This window comes from Vicugna pacos, chromosome 3 (genome assembly GCF_048564905.1).
Source record: "Vicugna pacos chromosome 3, VicPac4, whole genome shotgun sequence".
Taxonomy (NCBI): domain Eukaryota; kingdom Metazoa; phylum Chordata; class Mammalia; order Artiodactyla; family Camelidae; genus Vicugna; species Vicugna pacos.
Genome location: NC_132989.1, coordinates 18227193 through 18244988, shown reverse-complemented (window position 1 = coordinate 18244988; position 17796 = coordinate 18227193). Strand labels below are relative to the sequence as shown.

General features: G+C 46.9%; 1 protein-coding gene across 5 annotated transcripts in view; it reads left to right on the top strand.

Moving 5' to 3' along the window:
- Positions 1 to 1066: 1066 nt before the first annotated feature.
- Positions 1067 to 17796, top strand: part of SH3RF2 (SH3 domain containing ring finger 2) — a 123399-nt gene continuing 106669 nt past the window's right edge. For 2 of the 5 annotated variants that reach the window (XM_031671767.2, XM_015239433.3), the window contains exons 1-2: positions 1067 to 1284; positions 2516 to 2992. In XM_031671767.2, the coding sequence (XP_031527627.2) occupies positions 2615 to 2992 (378 nt within the window). In that variant the 5' untranslated portion in view covers positions 1067 to 1284; positions 2516 to 2614. Of the gene's footprint in view, positions 1285 to 1872; positions 2048 to 2515; positions 2993 to 17796 lie in introns of those variants that run through there. The other 3 variants (XM_031671778.2, XM_072955557.1, XM_072955558.1) reach the window with 3 other exon arrangements.

Genomic DNA, 17796 nt, shown 5'->3' with positions numbered 1-17796 from the left:
TCTGCATAATAAAGAATTGTCATCCTCACGTCTGAGAGAGAAGATAGAGTAAAAACAGAACACTCAGTATCTAGTCCCAGTTCTGCCCCTAACTCACTGGGCTACTTCAAAGAATCTCTCAACCTCTCTGGGCACAGCTGCCTCACCTGCCAAAGAAGTTGATTGGTCAGTCTGGGTCCTGATCTTTTGACTTCCTGCCATTCTAGACAAGGTTTAGCTCCCTTCAACCATCGCTCCTCCCCTTAAAGTTGTATCACCATAGGACATGGGAGTTAAGAGCACAGACCACCTGCTTCTTGCTAGCTGTGACTCTGGGCTGAGTTCTCTAACCTCTCTGCACCTCCGTTTCCTTTTTTGTAAAATGAGGGTACAGAAAATTGTAGTGCATGATGATGCTAGCACGGGTTGCTAAAAGGATTGAGTGAGTTAGTGTAGGTGAAGTATTTAGAACAGTGCTTGGCACAGGTGAGGGCAACTGTGGTGTTAAGTAATATTATTATTATTATTATTATTTACTTTACTGGATACTTTTGGAGTGTTACATGAAATATATTACCGCTAAATCAAGAAACAGAATTGTAAGCATTTATTTGGGGCTATGAAAAGACTCCAGTGGGTAGGGAGGTGGGGGTGGAACTGGGACATTGCTTTTTTCTTTTAAAGCCCTCTTGTGCTTTGATTTTTCCAGGCTATGTCTGTACCATCACAACACGTTTTGTTTCATTTAAAAAGACTGAACAAAAAGATCACTAAAGTCCCTCTGAAATCTCAAAACTCAAGGATTGACTGTGAGTTTTTTGAAGGAGCAGTACTTTCTATGTGGCTGGATTGCTATCTAGCTACCATGAATATGTTTGACCTTTTTGGGAAATCTTCATAAAAGTTCAAAACAAACACAGTCACCTTGGCAGGTTTATAACCCAGCGGGTTTCAACTTCGCCGACAGGAGAGAAAAACCAGAATGATGAAAATATAAACTTTGTCAACACCGGGCCTTCCGGGCTGGCTTGCATTTTGCCCAGTGTAATGTCTTCCCAGAAACCGACCGGGCGACACAAAGGGAGGATCAGGAGCAGGGCGTGGACTCGGGGCAAAGCGCCCGGCGGTGAAAGGGTTAACAGGGCTGGGTAAGGCGATCCCTGAAATGAGTAAGACTCGAGTGGGGAAAGTTTTCAAAGCAGCCGCAGCGGCAGCTCCTGGGGAAACGGAAGCCGCCGGCTGGAGGGAGCCTGGCCGGAGCCGCGGACCGGGCTGAACTGAACTCTGCCGGGGTGAAAGCGCAAGGTTAGTGCTAGTGGCCCCCGCACACCTCCTGGCGCTGACATCTTTGGAGCGTTGTCTCGGGAAGGCCAGGCGCCCTCTCTCGTCCCCGCGTGTCGCGTTGGCTTTTCTCACCAGGGGGGCCACCGGCGCGCGTGCCAAACCTCCGCCTGCTGCGCTCACCCATGCCCTGGCGCCCGGAGGGACTGGGACCTCTAACGAGGAGGCTTTTCTAAACGGGAGGCTTCAGACATCCGAAAAGAAACTGGAACAAGAATTGTTTTCAGAATACACACACAGACACACACACACACACACAGACACACACACACACACACAGACACACACACACACACACACACACACACACACACACACACACACACACACACACACACCTGTATATGCAGCTTGGCTTTTGCAAGCTGTGACCACGGTCCAGAGTTCCTGCCTGCTTCACTTGAAACTGGGAACAATTGTCCAAGTAACTAAACAGGCTGTGTGACTTCATCTTATGGGAGGAATATTGTCTCTGAGGCCAAGATAATCAAGGTGTGGAGGCCAGAGGAGGAGAGAGAGAGAGAGAGAGGGAGAGGGTGAGAAGGGAGGAAGGGAGGAAGAAAAGAAAGAACGAAAAAAAGTCCAAGCCCCATGGCCTGTAGTTGAGGCAAAACACTTTGTGAAAACTAGTTTCTAGTAGAACTTTTTTTTTTTTTTTGCACATTGCTTGAACAAAGTAATGGGGGGAGATATGAAGGAACTAATTCTACAACTGCAGGAGATTCAGGTAAACTTATCTATGTAAACATAACTTGTCTGCATGTGAGGCAGATAAGAGAGAAACTTAAAGGGGAAAAGAAAAAAAGAGTAGAGAGCATCACAGGAATTGCGCCTTGAGGGGCCTTTCATTTGAGAATGGAGAGGGACCGACTGCCCGACTGCTTGGAGCCCTGGCTGGGGGAGAGGGCTTTCTGGGCCTCCTCATCAGGCCAGCTCTGTGTCCCTGCTCTTGCCTTCCACACGGAGAGGCAGTGAGTAAGTAGTCGGTCGCTGTGCTGATTGCTTCCTCAGACCCGCCAGCAGGCAGGAGCAGAGGCTTATACCTGCTAGCACTGAATCAGAATGAGTCATCTGAAACTTGGGAGCTGGAACAAAGTCCTTGCAAACTCCCTTATGAGACAATGCCTTGATGTAGGTGGGAGACACTTCTCGGAGCAATCATCGTTTTTTCCTCTCTCTCCCTTTCTCCTTCCAGCAGGCAGACCTTCTGAAACTCTCCAGCCGCTTTGGGCTCAGCTGACCCAACCATGTGGACTCTGCCCCTCCAGGTCAGGACCGGAGTTTTAAAATAAAAATGGATGATGTGACGTTACTTGATCTTCTGGAGTGCCCCGTGTGCCTCGAAAAGCTCGATGTCACAGCCAAAGTCCTCCCTTGCCAGCACACCTTCTGCAAACCATGTCTCCAGAGGATTTTCAAGGCCCACAAGGAGCTGAGGTGCCCCGAATGCCGGACCCTGGTGTTTTGCAGCATCGAGGCGCTGCCGGCCAACCTGCTGCTCGTGCGTCTCCTGGACGGGGTGCGCTCGGGGCCAGGCTCGGGCAGACGGGGCTCCTTCCGCAGGCCCGGCGTGCTGGCCTCGCAGGACGGCAGGAAAAGCAGGACTCAGCCCGGAGGTCTGCAGTGCAGCCCTTTCCGGCCGGTGCCGAACATCAGAGTCCACATGGATGGGGTAAGAAAGATCTGATTTGTTCACATCATCGTGTCCACTTGGAGGCTGGGTTTGTGTGCATCGCCCGTGAGAGGTTCTCTTCTTTTAGTTACATTTCAGAGAGCGCCGCGGAGGATTCCCTGGGGATAGATTTCTGTGGGCGGCGATAGTTGTGCTAGGATTTGGTGGAATCCTGAGCCTCTCTAATCCATCCGGGAATTCTTAGCATTGTTACAGCTTCCTAGGTTCTCCCTGCTTCTTGTCCAGAAAGTGGTAGGTCAAGGAAAGCCTTCTTGCTTAGATTTTTGGTCTCTCATTTCTGCTGTTCTGAGGCCAAACCACAGCAGGGGAAATGCAGAGGGTGGGAAAAAGAGAGAAAACAAATCTAACCGCTTGCTGCTTTTGAGATCTCTGAGAAGTTTCCAAACGTCGGGTTTTGCTTGTATTTTACCCAGATCCATCTTTCCACTTCCAGTCATAAAGCAACATTATGACAATGCTCGTTCTTAATCGTTCGAGGTTATCAAAGACACCTGATGCCCAAAGTTCATGCGGGAAGGAAGCGGGTATGTGGGTGGAGTGACTGGCAGGACAGGCTGGGCTGTGAAAGTACAGCAGAGGTGTCCAGGAGCCGTTCTTTAACAAATGCATAGAACACACACAAAATGCACATCGGAGGCTGCAATAAAAAACAAACAGACCCAGTCGAGCCTCTCAGGAGATCACCCAGCAATGCTTTGGGGGGTTTGGATAATGGGAATTGCTCTGTCCAGCCTTGCAAGCCCATCTTAGGACTTTAACCTGGCTGTGAGTCTCGTTGTGGGGATCCTGGTAAAGGCACATCTCAAGAGAGGGACGTGGTCTTTGTGACTCCAGCAGGATTATTTGCTGTCACCCCTGGAGTTAGTGTGTCCAACTAGACATGGCGAGCTGTGGCCTGGATGGTTGGCATTCTTCGAAAGTCTGAGCTGCATTCTGTGTACTCCCACCTACAGGAAGCTAATACACCAGCAGCAGAGTCTCATGACTCCCTGCTGTGAAGGGTAGCAGAGGGTGGGAAGGTCTTCCCCGGATTTCTTCCCTAACGAAGGAGAAGAGGCTTGTGGTGTACGTTCAGAAAAAGGTTCTAAAATATTCCTCCCAGCAGCTTACGCCTCCGTGGGTTCCCTGCACCTTCAAGGCACCACCCCTGCAGCAGGGGAGCGTGGAGACATTCTGAGATGAGAGTGGGAAGAAACAGGGCACTGCTGTGATTTCTTTACTGCAGACTTTTGATTGCCATTGTGCTGGTGTGTGCACACATTCCAGAAAAGGGCTTGGTGCCCTTCCTTCAGGCTCCTTGCTAGCCCTAGGTCTAGTCATCAATCAGAATCCACAAGTCTGGAAAAGGTGGGGTCAGGGTAGGGGAGCCAGGTTCTCAGGCAGGCTGTATTTAGAAAGAATCGGGCTCTATCTCATCTGGGGTCAGCAAATCTCCCTTTGAATTCCTGAGACCCTGCAAGCTCTCCCCTCCCCCACCCTGCAAAGACTGACCTGCCTCCCTGCAGGCGAGAGTACTGCCAATCACTCCCACTCCGAAAGTGTTGCCAGGCTGGGAGGAGGCATGTCTCCTATCACCTTGGCCTGTTTGGGTTCATGTTTTCATCTTTTTTTTGATGTGGCTGTGTTGCTAAGAAAAGGTAGCAACAGAAGACTCCACAACTCCCTCCTTTTTGAACTACAGAGGATTCCCAGGCCCCTCCCAGCATAAGGAGTTGAGGAATTAGAGTTGGTCGAAGAGACAGCCAGATACCTCACATCCCTGGGACTCTTTCACAGGGACTTGTAACCTCAGACCAAGGTGCTGGTGACGAGGTTGTGCCCATCCTCCGAGCTGTCCTGGACCGAGTCCTGTCATGAGGCTGAAATACAGAACCAAGCCACTGAAGGTTCCTGCTTTCAGGCAGGTCCTGGTTTAGTGACGATGCTGCAAGAAGGCAGAGCTCGCAGCCACCCCACCCTCTACCCATTTCCTTCATTTCCTGAGCCTACCTTTCTCGAAGAGCCTCATCTCATCCCTTTTGCCTTTTCAATGGGAATATGAACGGAGCATTCTTGGATGTAAATAGGGCTGTAATTCTGCAGCCTGTTCTACTCCCCAAAATATAGCTACCTTTCCTGTAAGTGTGAAAGCAATCATGCGTCCCTCGGATTCAGAGAGTTGAGGATTATCTGGGAGGCCACCCTGTTCTGAGAGGCAGAGGAATGACCTTGCATCCTCAGCCAGACCCTCACCAAGCTACCTGCCCTCTCAGCCTCAGTTTACCCACACCCATCAACACTTAATAATACTTGCTACCCTCCTTCCTCCAGGGCAGTGTGAAAATTATCTTTACAACATACTCAGATAGCCTGAGAAAACCTATGTCCTGTAAAGACAAAGCATCATCATTATCATTCATTTAAACTTGCTGTCTGACTTTTGACAAGCTACTTAAGGTTGCTGGATTGCAATTTAAAATTCTGTAAAATGGGGAAAATGTATTATAAAAACAGAGAAGCATGGTGAGGCTTAACTAATTAGTGCTTGCAGAGCACTTTGAGATCCTTGGATGAAAGGCGTTTGGAAGATCATTATCCTGGTAAACATTATTATTGACTGTTGATTGTGCCCTGCCGGGCATGAGGCATTCTCCAAAACACAGCAGGAGTGACAGCCCTTGCAGGAGAGCGTAATAGGTATTATTACTGAACTTGAACCTATGACGAGTCCAGGATGGGATAAGACTAAGTGTAAAGTACTCCGCAAAGAGGACATAAATAATCTGTTGTCACAGGCTACCATTTTGTACAACGTCTCTCCAGAGGACTCGATGTCAAGGTAGCACTCTGAAAGAGTTCATTTAACTTCCTGTGCAGGAGCTTTTTAAGCCCAAAGCCTGTTCTGTTCACCTTGGCTCATCTACAAAACAAGCTCACCGAGATCTTTCTGTTGGCTCCAAGAGGCCTGAAACTTCTTGTGCCAACCAGGATGCTAGGGTGAAACCAACAGCCACACTTCATGGTGCCAGCCCAAGAGAGAAAAAAATAATCCATTGTGCCTGCCTGTCTACAACCCTCCCAAGCGGATTGTGTAAAAAGAAAACTTGAGAAATGGTTGTAGGTTTCTACAGCGTGCAATGATTTCAAGCCAACAGATAAGATCGGCCGTGTCCCAGAGGGCTGGCAGCGCAGATCCCACTGGTTCCTGTTCCTTCCTGTACTGCAGCCAAGCCCAGGGATCTCTGCACACATTGGAAAAGATTCTGGGCTCCTGAAAGGCTGATGTCTTTTCCTCCTCCCTCTGTTTCCCTATACTATTTCTGAATTAGACCAGACAGGAAAGCAGTGAAGCTAAGAATTGGCAAACTTAGGTTCGAAAATACCAGAATTCCAGTCCTGATCCTGCCCCTCGGTCGTTGTGTACTTTGGTGAGTCACTTCGACCTCAGGGCCTCCAATTCCCCTTCTGTAAACTGGAGATGATAATAGACCTGCCTCCGCAGGCTGATGGGAGAAATCAGTGAGACGATTCATGTCAGTGACTTCTGAGCACAGCGATTGGCTCAGTAAATGTCAGCTGTTGTCGTTATTAAAGCGACTCAACACTGTTCTACTCTAAATTGCACACCATCTCTCACACCTTGTTAACCGAGTGTCATCCAGAGATGGTCCACGGTATGTTGATTTGGGGCTTGTTTTGTTTGTCTCCAAATGCCCCGTGGCCGTGATTCAGGGGTGTGCTTCCTCCAGTATGCACTGCCTCAGCAGATCACTTCTGAGACCCTTAAGGAGCTAGGAGTTGATTCTAGGAGCGAATTTGCCAACCAGCTTCACTTCCCCAAATGGCAAGCTCAGCGGGGCTCAGCAGATGCAAGGCAAGAACCCAGTCCACTTCCCCAGCATCTCTGATTCCCCATTAACGTCTGTCTCCCCTTTCCCCTGCATCTCACTCTCCCCAACACAACTGTGGCTGCCCTGGGACTCTCCGAAGTCTTTGTTAAGCATCACGCCAACCACATACATTCCTGTCCCTCTCGCCCTACCTCAGCAAGAATGCACCTGCCACCTCCAGCACACAGACCAGGTGCCTGTGTCCTAGAAACTTTTTCAGCTGGTGTTGCAAGCAGCCCAGGGGGAAAAAAATGAGGTCAGAAGACACACAAGAGAATTGAGGCTGGGCACAAATCAGAAGGCATCCAGCCCCTTTCCTTGGTCCCAGCTACTGTGTCCCACTGCAGAGCTGTGACACAGATGGTGGTTACTGCTAAATTTCCAAGGGGACTAAAACCATCCCAAGCCCCTGGAAACAGCAGGCAGATGCCACTGGGTCACCGCGGACTGTATGTGGCAAGTGGAGGAAGGCATAAAGAAGGGAGCCGAGGTTGAGAAGTCGGGACATCCAGATGGTTCTCCAGCTCCACTCACACGTACAAACTTTAAAAAAAACCACATGGCCCCAAACCTCTCTCGATGTACCTCCTTTCTCGTTACAATCCCCTTCCTTTTATTGATGGCTGAAGTGTTTAAGGACTGCAGTCAAATGGAGCTGGGTTTGTGCTGGGATTCAATTCTTTGTTAGCTAGGAGGCCCCAGGCAAGTCACTAACCTCCCTGACACCCAGTTTCCATATTTGTGTAAGAATCAATAAGAACCGGTTCCCCAAATCCGTATATCATAAGGCCATTGTGAGATTAAAATGAGATAGTGTTTGTGAAAAGCTTAGTCTAGTACCTGGTACATAGTAGGTGCTAATAAATGTTACCGACAGTAAATAACAATACAGCAACAAGAGAGAAGAAAGTGCCGGCATTGGGTTTGGAGTTCTTGTGTTCACACATAAACAGGCAGGGACCTCTTGAAGAAATAAAGCAAAGTGGGTAGCAAAAGGAAAGGGGCTTCTCAGAATGGCAAAACCATCGTGATGGAAAATAGTGGTTTTCAGTGTTGCCAGGGGTTACGGGTTGGAAGAGGATGTAATCTACCCAGTTCTGAAGGTGGAGGGACTGTCCTGGCTGTGGTGGCAGTTAAATGAATCTATGTATGCGTTAACCTTCATAGGAATTTATACCAAGAGAGAAAAAATCAATTTTACTGTATGTTAATGTTTAAAATATTTTTAAAAAATGAAATGGAGCTCTTGTACATTTCTTTGAGTGTCCTGCCTAATTTTCACTGGGCCCACTGTGATTTCCTTTCATCTCTGTGTGTATGGGGTCAATACTGTTTCTGAGAAGGGTTCTGCCATCATTTAAATGATCAGGGGAGTTCATGTAGGTCGGTTCCTCTCTGTTTTAGGAAACCATTCTATTATCTGCTTCAGTTTTCTCATCAGTTAAAGATGTCTGGCCAAACAGTGGACACATAGAAGCTCACCCCACTGTGGATGGCTGAGGCAGGTGGCTGGGGCAGAAGGTTTCCTCAACCTCAATTATCAGCCACACGCACTGGAGCAAGTCCAGGGATTAGCCAATGCATATTTTTATGTTGTTTTCGTTTCCTCGTAGGAAAGGTTGCCTGTCCACCTGTCCCTTCAAACTATAAAGAGATTGTGAAACCAGGGAAAGTGCTTGTTCAGCCCTGCACTCTCAGTCTCCTTATCCACGAGCTGGGATCAGCTCAAACACAGCTCTCTTCAGCGCCTAATATCTCCCTTTCTCCTTTTAAATTTATGCTTATATATTAGACCCGCCTTTCACAAAGTGTCGTCTATAAGCTCTTAGATGTTCCATGAAACTCCAAGATCAAACAAACCTGAGATTAAAACAGAGCTAAACACTTTCTCTTTACTGCAGGACTTTTCAGTGCTTTTAGCATGCTAATGAATTGTGAATCTCTAAGCTGTAGAAAAATAATAAGATCCATCTCCCAAATTTCTGTGACCGTGGTACTCCCTCTCCTCCCTTTCATTAGTACCTTGAGTGGTATCAATAATTGTCCACGGAACAAATTTTGGGAAAAGCTATCTCATACTAATGCAGAGGTAACTGAGCCCTCAAAGAGAATCTCTTTTGTAATTGGAGATTATTGACTCATTCCAAGAGGAGTTTTTGGCAAGTTCTTGCCACTAGAAGACATTTTTGGGAAACTGTGAAACTCACCATCACCTCCTTCTGCAGTATTTATTTAACTCCTGTCAGGAGTATCCAGCTTTAGGCCCTCTGAGAAGCTACACAGCAAGGTAAAGATTATCACCTTGGTAAAGCCAACTATTCAGTGTATATGTATCTACGCATATGTGGTATGTATATGTATACACACACGCATATGATACATATATACCCCCGATTTAAAGATATTATCTAAGATATATTATGTAGTTATAGCTCTTAAAGCAAAAAAAGAAACACTACCGTGTTACATGCTCACTGTAAGACATATCCAATTTTAGAAATGCTAAGATATGAAAAAAGAAATGTCTTACTAAAGAGTACATGTTGTCTGATTCCATTTATATAAAATTCTAGGAATGGCACAACCATAAACTATAGTGATATTTTGGGGGTAATGCACATGCTTTATGTGGTGCTATATAAGCTTGTCTAAATTCATCAAACTGAACACTTAAAGAGAGTGCTTTTTTGGGTATGTAAATTATAACCCAATAAAGTGATTAAGACAAAGAAGTCTTAGACTCAAGAAATGATGGTTTATGAAAATGTCAGGCGATGAGGTGGTTCAGTTTAAGGGAAATGAAGTTTGGCCAATAGAGAGAAATTTTCTAGAAAAAAAATGGGTGTTTTTAATGGTCAGGGATGAATAGGTAGGGTCTATTCTGGGCATATGGGTGCAAGGAAAGGCAGGACAGGACAGCGATATCTGGAATAGAATGGAAGTTGGGAGAGAGGGAGAAGGGAACAGATGGAGAGGAGACGGGGTGACTGGATACCTGCTTCAGAACACCACTAGGAAGGCACATGTCAATTACTCACGGCAGTAAAGTCTCTTCGCAGCTGAGCTGGTTACGTGGCATCACCTGGTCGATGGGCTGCATCTACCTGATGGATTCAGTGCAGCCAAACAGGGTATCTCTGCTCCAAGCAGGGTATCTCTGCTCCAAGCAGATGGCAGAGTTTACTGGGCAAGTGAGGAGCAGTCTCCACTTCACTGGCAGAGAGAGCCATTCCTTTCCATTGAAGTGGTCAGGTTACCTGACAACCCTAGCACGCAGGGGCATAAGCCAGCACATCCACAGCAGGTGACAGAACACAGGGCAAGGAAAGACAAGTCCACTCATTGTGAGGAGCTTTCCGTCACTTGGGTCTGTGTCAGCCCCCTAGGGTCACATCACTCCAGATCCCCAGGTCAGAAGCCAGGGCATTCAGCAGACGGTGTCTAAGTGCCTGCTACGTGCCAGGCTCTGTCTCGAAAGCTCACACCATTGAAAGCTCATACCAGGCATGCTCATGGGCTCAGACTCCAGGACTCAAATAGAGCTGAGTTCACGTCAGATCTGTCATTTTCCTAATCTTTTTTCCAAGCACCAGGAGAACAGGCACCTTGTCTCTCAATACTGTGCTTGGAGTATGCACCCAGCCTAGAGCCTGGCCCCTACTAGGAATCCCAGTATGTGTTTTGAATGGCTGAATGAATAAATGAACACATTCATGTCTCTGGTAGACTTCCTGGAGTCATGGAATAACTCCTCAGGCTGCAGAAATGAAGTCTTCACGAATCGAGCCATGACAAAGCTATGTGAGGAATGAGCAGCATGAAGTCATGAGGCGGCTGAAATATTCTAGATGGCAAGCACCTTATTCAGTACCTTTTTGGGTGACAAACAGCACTGTCCAGAAAACATAGTGCGCCAGGTTCAAAACCACTCAGCTGATGACCTGCTAACCCTAAGAAGACAGGAAATGCCCTTTCCATATGTGGCCAAACTCCTGAGGCAGACGCCGCAAATTTTAGGTGCTCCTTTGATCTTGGGGGAATCATTTCATGCTGAGTTAATCTACACTTAGTTCCAAGGATACCAGTGACAGATAGGAAGAGGCACTACGAGAGTCTGAGCTACACTGTTACGAGCTAAGAGTTATGAGCTGAATTGACCTGGCCTCCTACAGGAAGGGAAGGTGGCATTTCACATGGGAACATGGCCCTGGCACCTCTCATGCTGACACACTTGTTACATATGTATATAATTAAGTTAAAAATATGTATAGCACAAAATTTGCCATTTTATGTGTACAGGTCAGTGGCGTTAAGTTCATTTACACTGTTGTGCAATCACCACTGCTACCCAGCTCCAGAGCTTTTCATCATCCCACACTGAAACTCTGTACCAATTAAACAATAGCTCCCCATTGCCCACTGATGTGTGTGTGTGTGTGTATGTATACACATATATGTATATATATATTTTTAAAAATTTTATTTAATCAGGTCTTTTTTGGGGGGTGGGGTGGGTAATTAGGTTTATTTATTAACGGAGATACAGAGAACTGAACCCAGGACCTCGTGCATGCTAAGCACACACTCTAACACTAAGCTATACCCCCACCCCACATATATATTTTTAAACTTCTTTCTGAGTAAGAGGAATAGGGTTTTTTGTATCATTTTAAAAATATGTATTCAATTTTCTGCTGCTTCTGACCCTAGACTTCCAGTGAGATAAGTAAACAAGATAAGGCGGTGATTCAGGACAAAGGCTCTTCATTCACGTAACCGGCTGTGTGCTTCCGGGCAAGTTACTTAGTGACTCTGAGCATATAAATATAAAATGGAAATATTAAACCTACCTCCTAGGGTTATTGGGAGGATGTAATGAGGCAATTCCTGTAAAGGGCTTAGCACAGGGTCTGGGCAAAGGAAGCACCCAGGGAAGGTTAGCTGTCTGCTTGTACTCATCCAGGCAGGTTAATCTTGTAAAGTTCCACCATGCCGACTGCAGTGGGGCTGCTGTTTCACTGTGCTGTAGACACGGGGTTAACAGTGATCGTGGCCGCGTTTGGAGGAGAAGTCGAGATCACTCTTGTAAAGTTTTTAGCACAGGGTGTGACACGCAGTAAACTACATGACAGTAAATGTGAGGCATTATTATTTCCTGTGCCTCATTCATTCCACAGGCACATACAGGATGCCTTTTATGAGTAAGACCCTTTGCTGGGCTGCAGTGAAGAACAAAAGCAAGTAAGATACGATCTTAATGTAACATGCACACATGGAAGAGACCCAGGAAAACTGAGTAACTCACCAAAATGGCCAAAGCCCTCCCCTTAAAGAGCTCATGTCTCTTTGGGGAGACAGCCATAAAAACGAATAATTATGATGCAGTTAATAAATCTTAAAACAAAGGACTGACTGTGTCAGGCACTGGGTAAAGCGCTTTTACCTACACAATCTCACGTAACTCTTTCTACGACCCACTGAGATGGGAGTCACTGTTTTCTCCACGTCACACATAAGAGGTTTGTGCTCAATAAATGTTACTATAAGGAAGCAAAATGGGAGAAAATGGCTACAGATCACAATTTAGCATTCCTGTATTTGTGTTTGGGGCAGTTATTAAAGCTGCATTTTTTAGAAAATGCAAATGGTCTGATTTTTAACCATCCGGAGAAACCCATGACACTGCAGGTTGCAAACCTCCGAATACACTGAGAGGCATGTATGTTGGGCAGTGAGTCCCAGCATCACGGTCCTGGTGCTGCTGGTTTGGAAAATGTGCCCTTCAGCCGCCAATTGCGTACACAGTGTGGAGAGCCAAGAGAGGCTGTGAGAGAGCTTGGATCATTCACTGCTATCCTTCCCTAAGAAGCTAACGGGAAAACTTCAGCCCAGAGACAGGAGAAGTAAGGTACGTGCTCTCGGAGTACCTGAAGCAAACCACTCCAGCTAAGGAATCAGTCGAACTGCCCGTGTTAGAGAAGGGAAGGGTGGAACCATCGCCTAATGGCAAAACTGGCCCAGGAGGCTTACTGCAACCCATCCTCTGTCTCAGTCTCACCTCCACTCCTTCCAGAAGTCAGCCCTCTGTCCCACATCCCAAACTGGCTGGCCATAAGTTCCTCCTCAGTTCCCAGAGTCCCCACTGCCTCACAGAGCACATAAGCTCCATGAGGTTAAGGAGGTGTCTTGTCCCCACTGCACCCAGCACAGTGCCTGGAATGCAACCGGCGTTCAATAACTACTTCATTACTGAATGCATACTGCTGGCTATATTGCATGGAACTGCAGTGGGATTTAGCATCTTCATGGCTGAGGAGCTTCTGATGTCTTCCCTCGAGGCTAGAGGACAGGAGACGTACCCGCCACTTTGTCCCCAGGATCCCTTCCAGCCCCTGTCTGGTTGACAAGGGTGTTTCTTGACTTAAGGCCAGGTGTGCTAGGAATGGCACGTAGGTGCTGGCAGGGGATTCAGGGGTAATTGGGAAAGGAAAAAAAGAAGTCAAACCAGAACGGAGCCAGATCAAGAGGAGAGCGAAAACCAACTGACGCGGGCGCAGCCCTCTGAGCAGGTTGTCCTGGTTTTGCAGAGTTAGGGACGATACTGCTGCACACAGAGAAGTATTTTAATTGGTTGCCAAGGCAATGCAGCAGATTCAGTGGGCATGGAGCCAGAAAAGATCTCTGCAGAGCTGTGTTCAGCTTTGTGTTAGAAAGGAAAAGAGTTTGCTATTAAACACGTTGCTTTTTATTGTTTTGGTTTTGTTTTCTTAAATCTTTGAAACACTAAGATTTTTTTTTTCCCAATCAGAAACCTTTGTGGCTGAGATATGTCCTGAGTTTTCTAAGTGCTTCATTCCATTTGCTGTCCTAAGGCTTAGAGAATTAGGCAAACTTCATCCTATGGAGGGCTTGTCCCAATTGCTTGGGCAAGGAGGGAGGGACCAGGAAACAGAGAAGCCAGAAAGGAGGTCGGCATTGTTAATCAGCATCTTGATAACTATGACCATCATATAACACACACTGTGCACCAGACACCGTGTGAAATAAGCATGACTTTCCGGTCCATGGTATTTTCTCATTTTACAGATGAAGAAACTATTGACAAGTGGCAGAGACAGGATTTGAACCAGGAGAGACAAGGATGGTGGTGCCCTGGCGCCCCACAGAGCCCTGGGCTCTCTGACATTGCTGGTGGGTTCCTGTTGGCAGCAACACCAGCATTGTAACACTGCTGATAAACTTCCAAAGCATAAGGTCATCCCTAGCCTGTCCAACTCCATGTTCCAATCTACCTCATGATATGCTGTGTCAACTGGGTGCCACTTGGTCATGACTTTAAGGACTTAAGTATTAGGCATGAGTCTAGGTGAAGAGATAGGGAGCCAAGAGCGGGAAATGGAGGCAGAGAAAAGAGGAGGGTAGGTGTGGCAAAAGGCAGAGAAGACACGTGGGAGATACAGACAGGGCAACAAAAACCAGGGAGGAAGAGGGGAGGAGAGGGAGAAGCTGATCAAGGCAGCAAGTGCGCAGGGGAGGGATACTTGGGAGATATGTTATCAGGAGACCGACAGGCTCTGATCCAGAGCTGGTCTGCTTTTCCTGAAATATAAACAGAGTCAGAGCAAAATATTTCTGCTTCGTTTCTTTCGGAAACCTGTCATCGGGGTAGGCAATGGTCTATTATAGGTGGGGAATAATAGAGCCTGAAATTCAGGAAAGTCGGCTTCTAATCCTGTCTTAGCTGAGAATCAGCTCTGTGAGGTGACATCTGGGTGCTTAGTAAATATTCGCAATGACTACGGTTGTAGAAAAAGTCTCAGATTCTCCCAGTCTCAGGATTCCAGCATCTCAAATTTCAAAGTTGCCTTCTTCGTATCTTACAGAGTATGCACATGATACAGAAGTGGTTGCATTTATGTTTTTAAGAAAAATATTTATCAGTTGAAAGGTTTTCAGAAAAAACAGCTACCATTTTTGAACACTTACAGTCTTCACGGGCCTGAGCTAAATACCTACAAAAGTGATTTAAGACACATAAGTAAAATTAATTTAATTTAAATTAAAATGTTGGGGTGGGGTGGGTCTAGCTCAGTGGTAGAGCATGTGTTTAGCATGCACAAGGTCCTAGGTTCAATCCCCAGTACCTCCATTAAAAAAAAAAATATTTACCCCACAGAGCAGTACTGTTTTACAGGAAAGGAAACTGAGGCTCAGGAGCACTAAGTAGCTTGCCCCCAATTAATCATATAGACTGACTCTAAGCCCACAGCCTTGACCATCCCATTATACTGGTTGGTCCTGCAGCACTGTGGCCCTGCCTCCCTTGTGCAGAGAGTGTATGTAGCACGTATTTTTTTATTTATTAACATGGCATTAGTAAATTCCTCTCAAATCATATTGCAAATCTTGTCACTCCAGAACTACACAGTACCAACCACACGTGCAGGGACTGAATGAATCTCCCAATTCCTTTGCATTCTAGAATCTCACACCTGAAAGGGATCGTGAAAGTCCTCCAAGCCAGCAGCCACTCTCCTGTGCTCCAGTCCTCTCTCTGACTTCCCACAGAGATGCCCTGTTGCCCTCAGGCCCCCAGTGTGGGGGAGTTTCCTGTGCCTGAACCGGCTCTATTCCCTCCACCTCTGAACAGCACTCTGAGAAAAGCCTTCCTGAAACTGAGCCACACAAAACGCACCTGCTCCATGGGAGCCTACGGGTCTTTGAAGGCCTCTCAGGGGGGTTGCATCTCGTTTTTGTATTTTACTTTCAATCATATTTTCTCCAGGCTGAAGTACCTTCCTTAGTTCACCTGGTGAGCCGGCTGAGCTATTCCTAACCCAGGCGGTGAGACAGAGGAATAAGAGCAGGGGCTCTGAAGTTGTGAGAGTGGGTTTCAAATCCCAGTTCTGCCTCTTGTTAGCTGTATGAACTTGGGTTAGACGTTTAACCTCCCTGAGCCTCAATCTCGTCACCTGAGGATGGGGTAACATACAACCTACCCCATGCGTTGGTTCCTAGGATAAAATGAGATGACACGCGTGACCCACCCAAGGACTGGCCTGTAAGTGCATTAGTCCATGGTGATGATATTTGTTATCTTTTAGTAGTAGTATTGCCCCTCTCCCTGCATAGGTATCCATCTTATTCCACTGAGAGCACCTCTTTCAGGATCCAGTTGCTTTTTGCATAAACCACCCACAAACAAGCATATCAGGGTCTTGTCCCATAAAAGATCTCTGAAGCATCTCCACGTGGGGATTTCACGAAGAATGCCAGACTCCTAGATAATCTCTCTTGGGATCTCTTCCCTATAAAGAGCTCCCAGATGTAGCAAACCTGCTAAAACAGCACTTTAACAGGAATGCTACCCTTGAAAGCACTTAGAAAACAAAATACCTCTTTTTCGTTCTGTACGTTTTGGAGGGCACTTGTCACATTCTGTGGGTGCACAGTAGGCTACTGGTATAAACGAAAGTCCATGAAAGGAAGAAATGCTGCACTGCAGTCATAATACTGCTAGCAGGTACTCATTACACAAACATATATTGAGTGCTGTCACTATGTACCAGACACTAAACGAGGCACCAGGATAGAGCCATGAACAAGATAGACATAGAATGTACACTCTACAAATCCACGGTCTGAGTTGGGTTCCACCCAGAACTAGACTCTGACATGAGGACTGAATGCTCACAGATCATTTGGGAGGATGAGGACATTGGTAGGGGAGTGGGGACATCATACAGGAGAGGGAGGGTGACCAGTAAAGGTGAGTTTTGAAGCCAGTCACCACAGTGGGCTACTGAAGCTTAATCCTTTGGGAGAACTCTGGGAAACAGTGGAAAACTCAGATCTCAGAATTATCCTGGCTGAGAGGTGAGAGATCTGTGTATCTATACCCCATACTTAACAGTCACGGTTAAGAGCTACCCCAGGGGCAAAGTAGGTTCTAGAAGCTCAAGGGAAGGCTTCCAGCAGAACTGCAGGTGCTGGCTATGGGAAGTGAAGCTGGATTGCACAAAAATGGTAAAGGGACCTGAAAAGATACGGGTAGAGCCCCAACAGTGTCACATACATACATACACACGACATAGCCAAAATAGTCACCAGCTGTGACTAGTGCCTGCTCCATAAACTAACTCTTATCTATACAAGGATATGAAACAGAGGATAAAAGGAAGATCTTTGATCGGGGTGGTTAAGAAGGGAGAACTGTGTGCTGAGACCTGAGTGAGGAGAGGAAGGCAGCTCTGTGAGGAGGAGAGGATTGGGTTCCAGCTCCAGAAAATATCTGGAGCCTGATCTCAGAAGGAACTTGATGAGTTTGGGGAACGGACCGAACACCCTCTTGGCTGGAGGCTGATAAGCAGTGAGGTGAGTGGTATGAGAAAAGGCTGCAGAGGAAGCTCCTGAGGGCCCGAGAAGCCATGATAACGGGGGGCGGGGGGAGGAGACTGGATCCTGGATGCAGCAAGAAAGCTGAAAGCAGGAAAGTCACCTGACCTGATTTTCTGTGTCACACATTACTTTGGCTCCTGTGTGGGAAATGAATTTCTGGGGGACAAGAATGGGAGTAGAAGATCAATTCTAGTCTTCCGGATGGGTGGCCTGGACTAAGATGGTACCAGTGATGGAGAGAAATGGGTGAGTTTGAGAGCAAATCCAGAAGTAGAAACAAAGGAACCTGCTGCCACTGGGGCGTGCAAATTCGACCCTTTGCGTGTCACTAACCTTACTGAACATCACTACGTCAAACACTTCTGTTTAACACTGGCAACCTAAAGGCGGGTACCATTACCTTCATCCCCATTTCACAGGTAGGGAGACTGAGGCTCAGAAAGATTAACTCGCTCAGAGTCACCCTGACAGCAAGAGACAAAGCTGGATTTGGCCATAACTGATGGTCACTAAGTG